Raw genomic sequence first — 16,402 nt, forward strand, 5'->3', positions numbered from 1 at the left:
AGAAGTCCTTTTCGTTAAAAAGTAACAGTTTTGTTTTGCTCTTTCATGCATGATGGTCTTTACTCACATATCGATGCCACATTATATCGGGTTGCTGTTTTCTTCCTTTGGAGTATACCACTTACAAATGCTAACATCGTTTCCGCATTGTCTTCCTGCGTCTCCTGTCAAAACTTGAGTTCTTCTTTTGATTTCAGGACCAACGATAATTACGCAAATGTTCATCGATGTTTAGTTATTATTTAAGGTGTTTTCAAAAACTCATGAATAATCTCATGTTTATCTACTTATTTATTTACTTATTTATTTATTTATTTATTTATTCATTCATTCATTCTTTCATTCAGTTAGTCAGTCAGTCATTTAGTATTCTTTACCTAGGGTAGCCCCATCGGTGGTTTATACACTGTTGCACTTGGGGGCCCTGCAACAAAATAACAGAGAAACAATTAATTTAACATACACAAAGTAACAAATCAAGGACATCCAGTTGTACATCCATGTACAAATCACGGCAATATTTGATCGTAAGAACTGAATATGACTTTTGAGGTGACGAGAAGTATTTTCTCTTGCTGGTTTGTGCGTTGATGAACCATCAGGAGGTTATGACATCAAGGCAACATGCGTAGTTTGCATATTAGCAGCAGTATCTGGGCTGTTCTGATAGTCTGTCACCGTGTCTAGAATCTTATCTCTCTTGGCTTTTTATGTATGATCCTCAAGAAATTGAACTATATCCATTGTCTGAACCCAAACTTCCGAACTAACTTTATGGTATTAGTAATCATTTATGACCAAGGAACAAAGCTCATCGAGCAATACAGATAAGATTACCCTGGTCTTATAAAGATATTGATGCTTACTCATTGTTCATCACTCGCAGCCGTATTTTTATGATATACCCCAATACATTATAGCCGATATTTTACAATCAAGTATGTAGTAGGTATTTGTAGATTATGTTGAGAAGCGTCATGTGGTGATGGATGACACGATGTTTCTACACTACCACTAAATTTGTGGAAAGGTGATGTAAATATGCATGATTCTTTTTTTCCCCCAGCCTTTAGTGGTATAGTGGTGTGTCTTTCGTCAACATCAGTAAGGAAAGAAACATTGTTCAAACAAATTACCATAATGTTAAATGTTTTACAGTGAAATTTCGGGCCGTATGTCGGGATCGAAGCAGCAACAACGACAAAACCCGGCTTTTGTCGAAATTTCACGAAGCGTTCAAGTTCTTCGGGCTTTCATTAAAGTGGTTAATCGGACGTTGACGTCAAAAGAGAATTCTATGCTTCAGTGGCCTTCAAAGGTTCGTAACTTTTCGCCTTGTTCCCGAAGCAGTTTGTTCGAATATACAGTGGACAAGTTGTGGTTTCCAGCAGCACTCTCTACAGCAGCACAGTCACATCGCAGTGAGTGACGCGTCTGATGTGCTTCCGATTTGCGAGAGACAACGCTATTCGTTTTTCAGCAAGTTATATACAAACTCAAATAGCCACCAACACTGACTGATGACGCTAGATGATAATGTATATCGTGTTGTTTGTCTTGTCTACAGTACTCTGAACAGGTAGGTTCATTCATTACTAGTGCCCTTTTTAGTGGCCTGAAAGTGGCCGGGTGTTTACCTTCTTGGCACTGCCATTCGAATCTGGATCTGGATCTGGATTAATACGCTGAAAAACTCTAGCTAGAGTATCACTCAGCACTGTGGTTTGATGTGCAACTAATCACAACGGAGGTGACGCTGGGGCGCTTCTTTAAATGTATCAAATTTATGAATTTGTTTAATATCACTCGGAGACATGGCTTACGATGGGCGAGGAATATCTGCAATAGCGATGGTCACTGCTATGATAATGGCTACTGCCGGAGGTCTGCCGACTGATAGAGGTCAAGGTGCTAGTCGAAATTCGGCCATGGACATGGCGCTAAAATACATGGCCGAAGTGCCTCTTATTGATGGGTAAGTAATATGGGATATAAAGTATCGTCTATTTTGTTCCTACCGTAGCACACAACCTACATAATTTATATGCTTCACTTCAATTCGAGCGAACAAGGTTTAGGTAAATTCCGGAGACGTAATGGGGTACTCAACTCCATGATCCAGTTGACTTAAGTGGGTACAAAAGTCATGAAAACCAATCAATGGTATATAGTTAGAGTATTATCAGACAAGGAATAAGAATGTCTTGTTGAATTTGAACTCTTACACGGTTCAGCATCGTGACAGCAATGATATCGATCGTAGTTATGATAATCATGCAAATTATTAAACTGACGGACATAAATGATTTGACTGTATAAAAAGTAATGTAACTATGATTCTTCATATCATCAGAGGCCCATATAATTAGAGAGCTAAGATATAGCACACAATCACGATTCCCGTATGCGACGAGTTACTTGGCCATAGAAAATTTACAATATTCCAAGGGTATAAACGCAGAGCATAATAAAGTTAAGGAATTGTGTCAGAGGTATACGTCTTCTGGAAAGGAATGCTAGCTTGCTTCCAGTTCTCCTCCTTTTGTCTCTGAGGCAGACCCTTTTCCTACATTTATATCGAAATGCGTATGGGTGATATCGGTATTCAGCATAAACCCATTCGAGATTATTAATCACTCTCTCACATGCTTAAATGTTTAATGAAAGCGTCTATTCTCTTGATGTTGTGCTTTATTTGGCAGACCGACATACTTAAAAGAATATCAAATAGTTTTCATATTCATTACTGTTATTTTCATTACTGCGAAAACTATCCTTAATACATTCATTTTTTATCATTATCTTTACTGGTCATTATTGTATTGGAAAACTCATTATGTAGCGCTCGTTGGATTTGATGGTTCGATTTGAAAATAAGTTTTCAATGTCTTATCATATCGCTTTTCAGTCACAACGACTGGCCGTTTCAGTTCGTCCGTAGAATCGGGAACCGACTCCAAGACCTGGACTTAGACCAGGACTTGACGGCAGTGTGGGGGAAAAGCGCCACGGACATACCCCGACTACGACAAGGCAGGCTCGGGGGACAGGTACAAGTGTTTAGAAGTCCCAAACTAGTCCGAAACTATCGTCCTTGTGACTGTTTCCTTCGTTAGGGTGTACTTTCAACACTGCTTGCAAACTGGCAATCTCTTTGCCTATTGCCCATTATTTCCCACGTGAGAGTATTGTGCTGGTCTCAGGCAGATAAGGGCTAGTAATCCCCATTATTGCTAGCTTTCATCTATAGCTTTTAGAGTGAGTAAAACCTTATTCATTTTTGCAAGATTCCGTCCATGAAAACAGCATGTACTCAATGCAATCCAGACGCGATCTATATATAGAGTGACAGTAGAGTCTCCTCTATTGAATAAAAGAGACGGGAATTCACAGTGAATATCCCTTGCTATATGTATAGTATGACCTCCATAAGTGTTCTATATACTTTCATCGTCAGCAGTGCTACCGTTATTATTAATGTTTATATTGTATTATCGTGCAAAGAATCGAGATTGGTATGGCAACAGGCAAGAAGCCTGTAATCATTTCATAGTTGAATAATTGACTGAATTGAAAAAAAAAACCCATATATGACAAAACAGCCTGAAACTATTCATCATTGACCCCCAGTTTGTCCTCCAGACTGTGTTATAGTTCTCGTCTGTATATATCGGTAGTTTCAGAGCCTAATAAGATGGATAATGCATAGGCAGACTGTGTTGCTTTCATGGGTATAACGCATTATAAGCCACAAGTGTTTATAACAATGGAGATAATATTTCTAGTTTGTAAGACTCAATGATGACGATGATTGCTATATAGCTATAATAAATCTAGTAAAGCGGTGATGAAAGTAACACAAAGTTTGACTTGATTAGATTTATTGGTCCTTGCATTATCATGGAACATGCACATAGTCATCTATGTGTGTACACATATTCCTGGTACCATTATACAAGTATACATACGATTAAAAGATAGTTTTGTCTCATCTGGCTTTACAATGTGTAACAAAACAAAACGTAACAACAACATCGTATAGGCCTATCATTGCTTCTCTCTTTTTTTTTATTATCTTTTATTATACTTAACCATTTTCATAACGTTTGCTTCCGTTTCATATAATTGTCTAGTTTTGGGCAGCCTACACCTTATGCGCGTCACAGTACAAGGACGCAGTGACTCACGTGTTGGATCAGATTGACGTCATAATCAGAATGTGCGAAATGTACCCGGATGTCTTTGAATTTGTTACGACAGCTGAGGGTAGGACTAATTATTTTCATTTTCATCACGTCATTTTTTTTTCTCATATTTGATGTTTGCGCGTATTTGGAGATAAAACGGTAGGATATATAGTATTGATTTATACCCCCTTTAATGTTTCATTTTCACACAATGAATATTAAACTCCTGTCGATACATTGCATGTCATGATAATGATTACTTTATTCGACACTTGTTACAATATTCAGTATCAAAAGCAAAGGTCCTTCAAACAAAAAGAGAAGAAGAAACATTGCCCTTATCCAACATATTTTACAGTATGGTGATTGCCTTGTGTTTATCTCTGAATGATATTCTAGCACATTACACGTAGTAAGCCAGTTCAAATCACTACAATTTAAATATATGGAGACAAAGGCCATTATAGCATTCCATTGAAAAAGACTTGTATCACTGATGTCTTTGTAAAACCGGATAAATTGTCATGAAAAACATGTTAATCTTTCATGTATAAACTGTAGGACTAGGTGCATATCGAAATATGCAGGTTAGTGTGTATTCTTTTCAACCAAATTTACGACAGTCATCCATGGAACACTTACATGAATATTACCATTTTCTGTATGGCTGCGTTTAAAACTGCTCTTGTAACATGTTGATTGAAAAATCATAAAATGAATATAGACAAACGTCAACATAAAAGATCTCTCGATGTTTTAAAAAGTCAGTGGTTCAGAGGTCATTATAGACCATTGCTAACAGTGAATTCGCTTATTTCAGGGTAAATGCGGGCACTGAGATCATCTTTTAAAAGCAGCTAGTGAGACTTCTGTCTTTTCCACTGGTGAATAATGCGAAAAGATGTAAATGAAACTCATGGGTGCACGTCACGAGACCGACACCCACGAGTCATACAGCTCACGAGTCATACAGCCCATTAGTTCGACACTAAGCTAACAAGGCCCACGAGACCGACACATTAAGCCCCGTGTTGTTATATGTCGAACTCTTGGGCTGTTTTTACCTGGTGTCGAACTCATGGGCTGTATGACTCGTGAGCTATATGACTCATGGGCCTGTTTTCAATTACGAACTCGTGGACTGTATGACTCGTGGGTGTCGGTCTAGTGGGATGACCCCAAATTCATTAGGCTAAGTCCTTTGCAGTTTGAATCCCTAAGCCTTATGAAGGTAATCTATGCCAAGACCCCCCCCCCCCTCATGTTTGAAGCGAAATAAGGGGAGTTTTAAAGTTCGATTCCCGCCTTTGTAGGTATCGTGTCAGCTCATCGGCAAGGCAAGATTGCATCACTCATAGGAGTAGAAGGCGGCCACAACATCGACAGCAGCATGGCCACGTTGAGAATGTTGTACCGACTGGGTGTGCGTTACATGACGATCACACACAGCTGTAATACTCCATGGTAGGTAGGCCAGCAAGTATGGACTGGGTGATTAATTCAGCGTCAAACACAAACATGACATCCAATTAGAAATTCATTTGACAGAATAAGTCAGATGATCATGTGACAATGGTCACTTTAAGTTTAAAAAAATTACGGGAGACTTAAAAACAGTTTGTGACTAAATAAATGAACAACTACACAGATAGATAGATATGATTGCATGAATGAATAAGTTGCCGAAAAGACATTTGCAGCACGAATACACATCTATCACGAGACTCATTACAACAATATTTAATGGTTATCAAACCCGATTTTGCTGTAATCGGACGTTGACATGGCAATAGTATAGAAGAAATGAAAGAAATTTGATTTTAGCGATGAATTCGAAGTTTTATTTCTCTATACCATCCACTAATCGGTGGTGAAACGGTATTCCGGTCGCACGCCTTCCATGTCACATGCGAAGTCAAATATAATGGCAGCATCCACGATATTTTGCTAAATGATACACCGTATATTTCTCTGTAGTCACCGTGGTTAACTGATTGTCCAATCGAATTTTTATGTGACACTAACGGTTTCCAGTTTGTAAGGGTGGATATATCAGAAAGAAATCTCTGAATCGACGGCCTTCCTGACTGCTGAAGAAACATCGACTGCCACAAGTGTTGACATTGTTGAATATATACCAATTACTCAAGTAATGCCACACTACCACCTGCATTCACTGCAGTGGTATCGATAAAATAATCTGCCAACTCAGAAAGTAAACAACACATTCGCTTCCATTCCACGACTCAAAGCAAAATCATCAGGAAATATGACAATTTCTTCCACGTATAGTTTACAAAAAGAATCATTGTTCTCGCATAACAGTTGTATGCTATCTCAAAATTACTGTCGGTTGTTTTTCTCTTCTTGAACGAAGATTTTTCTTTTCTTTTCGTGAGCCTCAAAAAGGAAATAAAATCATGCCCTTTACTCAGATCAGCAACAGACAACAAAAAATAGTAACTGAATGATATATTGCCCTTCATCATTGTAAACTGACTGAACAAATTTAAGTAATTTGAGACTGAATTGATTTAATGAGATATAAATGCGTCTTTATTTCCAGTGAGATTTAATACTTGTTTTGACCCGATGCTAAACTAAAATATATAGGGTCCAACCCTTAGTAGGTCTATAGATATCACACGGGACTATTTAGTGTGTGCATTATTATTATATTGCATGGTTTGAATGCTGAACAATGTCATAACCTATTTTACAACACAGGGCTGACAACTGGGACAACGACCTCAAGAATGATCACGAATTCGATGGGCTGACTGACTGGGGAAAGGTATAGAACCAAGAAGACTGTTGATAATTGTCATATTACAACAACAAGAATTTAAACTTTTCTCCCGTGATGACGCACAATATTTCATTTCATTTCATTTCCGACGAAAGTATACAATATGGCATTTGTATATAAACAAAGTAAAGTACAACGTGACTTATGCATATTCAAATGAGATTTCGGCACTCCATTTTCCCCCTTCTTTACCTCAACATACTGTTCATTACTTCTAAGCAAGCAATAGGCATATACTAGTACACTCCGAAGATTTTAATAACCCCTTCAAGATGAATAAAAAAAACTTGACTGCCTCTTACGTTTTGTTAAAGTTGTTTCTGTGTTCTTTTCAATGTACTTCATGTTCCCTTTCCTTCTCATTTTTTTCCTCTACCCCTCCCTCTCATAACTTTTTTTTTTAAAATCCTCACAGAGAGTGATCCTTGAGATGAATCGACTGGGCATGCTCGTTGACCTCGCTCACGTGTCAGAGGGCACGATGTCAGACGCCCTGGACGTTGCTAAAGCCCCGGTCATATTCAGTCACTCCTCCGCTTTCGCATTGTGCAATAGCTATCGGAACGTTCCAGATCACATTCTCAGACGAGTAGTAAGTTGCAAAAGGCACAGTAGTTCTGCGTTCCATAAAACATGTATCCCCTTCCTCATTACAGCTCAAAAGCCACTTACATGCGCCTTAATTTGGTTATGCTACGCTATCGTTCATTAATGGTTGCAGCATTATCAAAACACTTCTAAACTTATACTGTTTGATACCTCCTAATTACTGATCCTTGAATTTCCAACAAATTCCAGGAGTTCATGGAAATGATATACTTTCGTGCCTCAAATTGGCATATTTTGTGTGTGTGTGTGTGTGTGTGTGTCTGTGTGTGTGTTTTCTTTGTCCTCATTTTGTGCATGCAATTTGAATCAATTTCGCTTGTTCCATTGCCTTTGTCAATACATACAAGATTTGCACTGAAATTCATGAAAGATGTGAAATGCATAAGATCAATTCTTCTGCAAATTTTGCCAAACACTTTCCTTCTTTTCATGATAATAGGCAGTGTCAAGCCAATTGACCAGTTTAGTTTTTACTTACTCAGATTCGAAGAACTATATAATATGTTAACATTTCAAACTCTGTCGTACCTACAATTTTCATTTTAACAAGACTGCGGGGATGGGCAGTCAAAAGACAAAGCAAAACAACAAACGGCAAAGGAGCAAAACTGTCAACACAGCAGCGCCAGGCACTCACTTCGCTTGTTGATGCTGCTCTATAGTTTTGTGTGTCAACCTTTAACATGGACATGGTGAAGGGACACTGCATTTTACCATTCACTCTCTTAAGCTCTAATCTATCTTCACACACATTTAGCGAACACACTGGGTGTGTCTCATGTCAGTTGAATATCAGCGTTCCTTTGCAAAAAAAAAAAAATAAAAAATCTTTGCATGTCTTACATCATACATATTTTTTTTTGTCCTGTTCTATCACAGGCTGAAAATGGAGGTATCGTCATGGTAAATTTCTTCACAGAATACATCAACTGTCCACCCGAAAACAAGACCGAAGCCACAATGAGTCAAGTGGCAGGTTGGTATATAAAGTCGGTACAAAAACAATGACCATACAACTATGTGTTACAAAAGGGAAATCAGGAAACCTTTTTGAGAGACACAAGGGTAATGATTTGCTAACTAATCAGTGACATGGAATAACGAAAACTCGATGGTGTTTACTGGTTGAGGTCCCTTTTATGTTGGGCACAATCTAGTTGCTTGAGTTTGCCTCCAAGGCCATTCTTACGACGAATAGAGTTGATATTGTTATAGCCTCAGTTTGCACTTGTAATTTGTTTTCCATGATAGACGCTGGATCACCAGGGAATGACTCTTGCCCCCTTTTTTTGTCAACTAGAAAGACAACTTTAATTAGGGTTATAACTAGATATTCTAGCTCATGAGGAACTCATGCCTGAAATGAGCATTTTCAAAGTTGATGAGAGATCAACACCCATTAATTCCATCCGAAGTCCCTTCAAAATGGTTCATCTAAACATTCACAGGCATGGGCATTTTAAAGGCATGTATACAATACAATGTATTATAGTATCTGTATGGAACGGTCCATGTGTTTGATACGTGTTGAGTATGAATCTGTGTATTCGCAGCTACACAAATGAGAGTATTATTCAGTATCTCTCGAAGATCACGTCTAATCGAAGAGCTGATTAAGTTCATTCTTCCCATCAAAAGGGCGCTGTGGCATAAGATTCCCGACTCCCAATCGGAGAACCCGAATTCGAGTCCCGCCCAGTGCTCTCGTCCTTGGACAAAAATGATGTTTTTACCCACCATAGTGATGTCCCTCTCGACCAAGGTGCATAATGAGTATACCTGGCAACGCTAGGGTAATAATAACGTCAGGGCCCTCTGGTAGAGCAGTGACGACACTGAATAGGCCACCCTGGATAAAGAAGACCTTATTATCAAAAAAAAACTTTTCAAATGTTTTTTTTTTTTTTTTTCAGACCACATGGATCACATCAAAACTGTTTGTGGCTGGACTTGTGTCGGCATCGGCAGTGACTTTGACGGTGTGCCCCTGTACGTGACTCCGAGAATGAGACTATGTTGCCTCAAAGTGGGGACACATCACACACACACACACACACACACACACACACACACACGCATACACTTTTTTTCAGTGGTATTCATTCATTCATTACCATTCAAATGATACAAAGCCAATATCATACTGGTACAGTTGTACAACAAAGTAACAAAGTTAATCACACAATTTGGACACAAGCAAGTGACAAAAGTAATGTTATCCTTCCTATGTACTACTTCCTCTTCCTATGAACCACAGACACACATACACACACATAAAGTAGATTCTGAAAATTACCTCCATTGTCGCTCATGACAACATGCTGTCAGTACCCATTTTGAAGAAAGTGCGATCGGAGAGGCTCCCCTCAACGGAGGGGGTGGTCTCTGTCATCAACAGGCATATAATATACTGAATTCGAATTTCCTTTACTAAAAATGCAATCATGGACCAGTTGAAAGTTGTATAGTCTCAAAAGAAAGAAAGAGTAAAATTTAATAAGCGCAGCAGTGAGGAATAGATCAATATCAGATTGAAATTAGAGAGATATGAAATTGAGAAGTTTATCTGATTTTAAAAAAAACACCAAACAAACAAACAGTTCTTGCACCGTCAATATGAATATGCAAATGAGAGAGCTGATGATGTCGTAGCCTTGTCATATACAACTACAAAAAATCCTTGTAATTTCCACTTGTGTTCGTTCAAACGCAATTATGTCCCACTTTCAAATCCTAACGATTATGTCTTTCTGATCATAATTTGGAAATCATGCAGCCAGGAATAACATTATGTTTTATACTTTAACAGCAGAACAATTATAATTTCGTCAGCTTTCTGTAAACGGTCAATGGAAAATTGATGAGGGGATGACATCATCAGCTCAGTTATTTGCATCAATATCAACTGCTCGAAAATTGTTTGACGAAAATTAGCGAAACTTCACAAATCTCCTTTTCCAGTATTTTGGCGCTCAAATACAGTTCATATATCCAAATTTAGACTGGACAGACGAAAAACGTCATTACCATATCCAGCATTTCAAAAATACATTAAGAGAAACATGGAAGATTGTGTACTGACATATCTTTATGAAATTCAAAATGAATGTGACTTTACTTTTTTGTTTTGCTCGTCGTTAAATCCCCATGTGACTTTACTGTTTTCTTTTGCTCGTCGTTAAATCCCCTTTCTTCATAGTATGTGCGTATTTGTTTTGTCATCTCTACATTGATTGTACGTGACGTTGATGTGTCTGTGGCTATACACACCCCTGCAATAATGTATCTTTTCATAGTTTATTGTCTGGAGAAATGTTAAGTCAAAACTCATGCAACCAAAGAGATTGTAATTTGATGCAACGAAGTGATAGTGATGGATAAGTAGAAATAAAAAACGCCTTCCAAGGAGGAGCAAAATTTGGAGAACGGAAGAATGGAGAACTAGCTTGATTTCTGCAAAGATTTAGCTTTAATAGGAAAGACTGACTGACAGACTGACTGACTATTGTGATGAGATATTTTGATTGTGTCTTAACAATGATTGACAAATCCCTATATCAATAATCCCTCAGGGAAGTCGTTCTGTATGCGACAACCGCCTTCTTTACACGTTTTTCTTTAAACGGAGCGTACGAGTAAGTATAAGTAATCAAGAGGCATTTATATTCTTTGTTATCGTTAAAATGTTTGCATCACACGTCTAAACATGAGAAATATTGGCTCAAAATCTGTTCGTTAGTTTTGGTTTTGCCCACCGTGTGAGATGCACTATAGATAGCAGGTTGTCAGACGGTAGCGTGATATTCAATTTCAAAACTGCAGAATCGTTGCTCAAAGACGCGACGCCTTCAGCTACATCAAAGTAAGCTAGTCGCAGGGTCTTCCGTGGGCGCCTTTCACAAAAGTTGTTATTAAGCTTTATCACATGAAAAAAATCCTGATTTCTCTTAGCCAACCTCATCTTTTGTGTGTTTTGGTTGTCATGTTCGGACAGCACACCACACGGTCTGGAAGACGTGTCCAAATTTCCAAATCTGATCGCAGAGTTGATCGAGAGAGGCTGGACAGAAACCGAGGTGAAAGCCGCCATGGGAAACAACCTTCTACGAGTGCTTCGGAAAGCAGAACAGGTTAGCTGCTATATACGTAGGCCTTTCCTGCAATGACAGCAATATTATTAGATATTGATATTGTGTTAGAAAGTAAGGTTGCACTTGAAAAGAAAATCGATAAAAGACAATTAGATCTCTTGTCCAATGTAGGTAGTCAAAATATCTAATGCACTTAATGTGTCGCCGTCGTCGTCGCTGTTGTTGTTCCTATACTATTCTTGTTATTTGCGTTTGACCAGACTAAAATTGTTGAATGATGACAAACTCTTTAATGTCCGTAGGAAATGCTTAAACTTCCAGCCCGATGTTGGGGTGACAATCTTCTTTTGTTGACATTGTTTGTCGGTTAATATCCTTATAACGGAAAATAACAAATGACTTGAAATCATCTCACTGGAGCGAAAACCATGTAGTCTAGAAGGACGACTGTTCATGCTGTTATGCCTAATGTTTTCGTTGACGAATATTGAGTAGACTCACGTAAAGATGTTTTCTGGTTGAGTATTCAGAGAAAGGATGGCTATTGAGATTTTCCTTGACTACCAATGTCTTTTGTCAGTTTTGAATAAGACCGTGCATCCGCGCACGTGAATGTCTTGCTATAGTGAAGTCTCCTCAATTTCATCGGTTTGTTTCAATGCATTCCATCTGCTTGGACAGTAGGTCAGAGGATGACATAGCACAAGTTAATGGCTTCTGTCAAACCAAAGCTGTTTAAACTTTCACTGGAAAATATTTCGGGGTTGCTTGATATTCCTTTCTGTCCATCCCCCCCTTTTTTTTTAAACGTATGCGAATTTTGGAATGTTGTTTGTGCCTTCTATCGCCAATATAGGTTCGAGATCAACTTCTGTCTTCCCAGCGCCCGGATGAGTCAGGGACGCCACTCACCAGCGGAGGAGAGAAAACGAACAAATGCCGGACCGTGTACTATCAAGGAACAAATGGCCATAGAGGACGCCGTTCAGAAGTTGAAGATCCATTCTTGCGTTCGAGTCGTGACTATTGCTTATAAAAGCACGATATGATTTAAGTGAAATGTAAATCCAGGTATAACAAGTCGATTCTGCTATAATGTGTAATGACAATAACAGTAAACAATAGCAACAGTGAAAAATTCCACTAAAATGGGACCAAGAAATGAAATTTTGAAAAAATAAAAAATGAATATTTAGTTGACATAGTTCTTTGCAACAGTGTCAATCACAGTAACGTGCAAATTCGATGAGAGGACTCACGCTGTCTCATTGCTCATAGTAATTATACCATATCCCATTATCGTGAATTGTTATGTTATATTTACGTTTTTCTGATTCGACAGGAAAAACTCCTTTCTTACTGCTGGAAGGAGTTTTTGAAGTTTTCAATGACAGCTGTGAATGAGGTTGTCATAGTTGCTTATAGATTATTCACGAAGAATACATTTTCATCTATTTAACGTATTGTTCGTATTTTAAGGATTGTTGTGGGAGAAAAAACAATGTGTCATTAAAAGTTGTAATGGATGAGAGTGACCGGTATCAATAATATTCGTCGAACCCTGGGAAACTCACTATGATGTTTATGAGATTTTCCTCTCGTATTCCGGCTGAACTTAAACATGAATGGGAGTTTCCCTTGAATCTTGTCTTAATCACAAGCAGCTGTACTAAAAAGGTGTCAGTGATGTCTTTTGAACATAAGAGAGTTATTCCATTGTAGACGTTATTTCTCGAACATGATCATAAGTAGATGATAGGGTTGTAGAATATTATGCTGATGTATAAATAATGCAATATATGTTTTTCCTCTGAGCTTGATATAATTATAGTTACAAGCTCGGACATTCACTTGTACCTTTACTCAGTGCATTTTAATGGTTTGAATTAGTTTGCAGACATTACTTGTTGCTATGTCGGGCCATATGCTCATCTATGAGTAAGCTTTCCGGATGCCATACCAGAAACGACCTTCGTTGTGAAGACAGTATATGTCTGCATGATATCTTGATATGTTATACTCAGTAGCAAACCGAATCCATTGACACATTGTCCCTCAATATCATTGTAGCAACTCGAATGGCAGATCTGTTTGATATTCCTTATTTTGGTAAATGATTTATGTAACGTTTGACGAAGAAGAACAATATTTTTCCCAAGACAACTGAGAAAAATGTAGAGTATTTCAAAAAAATATGTTTATGTCATAATCAGACAATGCATCAACCCCATTCGAGCTTAGAACCATAGTCACACTTGGTATTCCACTGCACATCGTGAACCTGTAAGACAATTTTCTTTATCAAACAAACAAATAAACTTATTGGATCCCTCTATGTTTTTTTTTTCTAGAAGTAAGAGTACAAGCGGAACGACTGACTTTCATATTCAGCATTGTACAGATTATGTTACGATGGATATAAACAACAGTATTCCGTTGTGTGAGGGGTGTATACATAATTATGGAAGTCTAAGAAACTATGAACGGAAAGTATCTTCTATGTCAGTACTGTTTGTCCTTTATAACTTCCCCATGTATCGAGTGGACGAAGTTACTGAGAAATTTCGTCCACGCATGCACACACTGTTTATTCGACATTGTGTATTGTGTGTATTATGTTGGATACCCTTCACAATGATTTCTCTCTTCGCTTCTTCTTTACTTTACTGTATCTATACATACAAACATTCCTGGATTTTGTAATTTATGTGGAATATTTCAACGTGTTCAAATTAAGATTGGTGATATGGATTTTGCGTAAAAGTAACAGTTATCTATATATTTCTGGTCGCATAAACTGCCACTATACCGGTGTACTTGTAGATTACATAATATAGGCACGTGTTATGGAATATAAGTATATAGAAAGAGGTCGACCTTTACAAAATAATGTGTCAATAAATTCGACGAACTGGTCAACAACGTACGAGCATTGCTGTTATGTTTTAGCAGAATTTCAAGGTTTAGGAGGAGCAGAAATGAAGAGAGATGGAGAGAGAGAAGGGGCGGAACTGAACGTGCATGGAGAAGAGAGGTGCAAAGAGGAGAGAGAAATTGACTGAAACTAAATACAAACTGTACAACCGCTATAGTATGTCATGTAATTATATACTCGTATTATATAGGTAGTTGCAAGAATTCATTCAATCATTGTCACTTGATACCCATTCGCGTATAAAACTTGTTGAAAACTTCTCCACCATTCCATATTACTAGGTAGAGTTAAAAGTATTTCTTTTTACTTTAAAAATCAAAGCAAGAAAAATCACACATTTCTCTTGTTGCCGACGTCTTGAGATTTAATTACAAAAATCTTTAGTTAGAGGTGCTCGAAAAATCGGGAAGAACAATCACAAAACCCACGACTTTCCGAAGGTTTCATGTTCGATTCTTTCAAGGGGGGGGGGGGGGGGAATACCATTGACCTGAACCTCTGCCCCCCCCCCCCTCTCCGAAAAAAACGTTCCATGGCCCCAGCCATGCATAGCAGAATAATAATCAAATGAATATGATTTCTCAAGGCCATTTCACGACAGGGTTGAATTCTATGTATTTCTAGATCTGATATGCCAATGCCAATGCAAAAAAAAACCAAACAAACAAACAAAAAGGTGTGTGATCCTTTCTTATCAGTGTAACTTTCTCGGCAAGAATGATAGTTAACTTGCTCATACTTTATAAATCATATAGTTAGAGCACTAAACATGATTGAATGCTGGGAAGACCTCAGCATTCAGTACAAAAAGAAAGTGAGCGCTTTTTCATTTTCAGATTTTTCAAATCTGACTGTAATCAAAACCAATATAATTAGATATTAAAGAATAGCAAATTTCATATACTCCTTTATAGCCTATTTTATGGGGTAACATTATTATTAGCGACTCCAATTGGAATGGATATGCCTTTGTGCATTTGTTTTTCTCTGTCATGATGCACAGGCAAAATGTGCAATGATAAATGCACAATCTGCCAGTGCTGTGTTAATGCCCTCTCGTATAATGAAAGGATGAAAACAAAATGATCAAAGTTACACAATGCCTTTGTCTTTGAATGAGAGTTGATAGCACTGTTAGAGTCCTCGCACTCCCGGTCCTTCTCTCATCTCTATCTCTTTCTCTTTAGGATCTTTTCCAAATATCATTTACTGTAATATATTTACATATAAGAGTAACATTTTGGTAAACCTGTATGTAGGGTGGGTTGGGGTGACTTGGGGAGAGCAACTCCCTGCTGGTCTGGTAGCGGGATGGTTACATAATACACCTAGTACACCTGTGTTGTTTTGACACCACTTAGTACATCTCCGAAAGAGAGATGTATGAATGGCGTAGCGCGCGAAACAAGTAATTCGGAGCAGTGACTGAAGTTACCGCCGATAAATGATGTTCGCAGGGTGTCGGATTGCAGGGACTGCGCGGTTTTACTGTTTCGCATCAGCGCAGTTCAAAAGGTGTTTGTTTTCTATTAGCCTATTTGGTATCCGTATATATATTCAAGTTCTGGGTGTTATAGTACCTACATGTAATTCTTCATAAACATGTAATTCACGAAAGCTCCAATGTCTGCTTCAGTCCTGTAAGTTGGGGGCGCGAAGTCACGCCGAAAGCCAGTTCACTGTTGACACTATTATATACGGGGATAGGCTCAGACCTCTCCAACCACAGACTTTGCAAAACATGGAATAGTCTTCAAGAAGAGCAGTTGAA

At 38.1% G+C, this 16,402-nt stretch overlaps 1 protein-coding gene across 1 annotated transcript; it reads left to right on the forward strand.

Annotated features, from left to right (window-relative positions):
• Nucleotides 1–1,934: 1,934 nt before the first annotated feature.
• LOC139726920 (dipeptidase 1-like) lies at nt 1,935–12,732 on the forward strand. The gene is made up of 10 exons (XM_071637908.1): nt 1,935–1,975; nt 2,909–3,050; nt 4,134–4,266; nt 5,501–5,651; nt 6,915–6,981; nt 7,412–7,588; nt 8,485–8,581; nt 9,519–9,594; nt 11,600–11,735; nt 12,553–12,732. Exons 1-10 carry the CDS (start codon nt 1,935–1,937, stop codon nt 12,730–12,732), a joined length of 1,200 nt encoding a protein of 399 aa, XP_071494009.1.
• Nucleotides 12,733–16,402: the final 3,670 nt, after the last annotated feature.

Source organism: Diadema antillarum, unplaced genomic scaffold, assembly GCF_040938485.1.
Source record: "Diadema antillarum isolate AM-2024a unplaced genomic scaffold, OU_Dant_1.0 seq00000105_RagTag, whole genome shotgun sequence".
Classification (NCBI taxonomy): Eukaryota; Metazoa; Echinodermata; class Echinoidea; order Diadematoida; family Diadematidae; genus Diadema; species Diadema antillarum.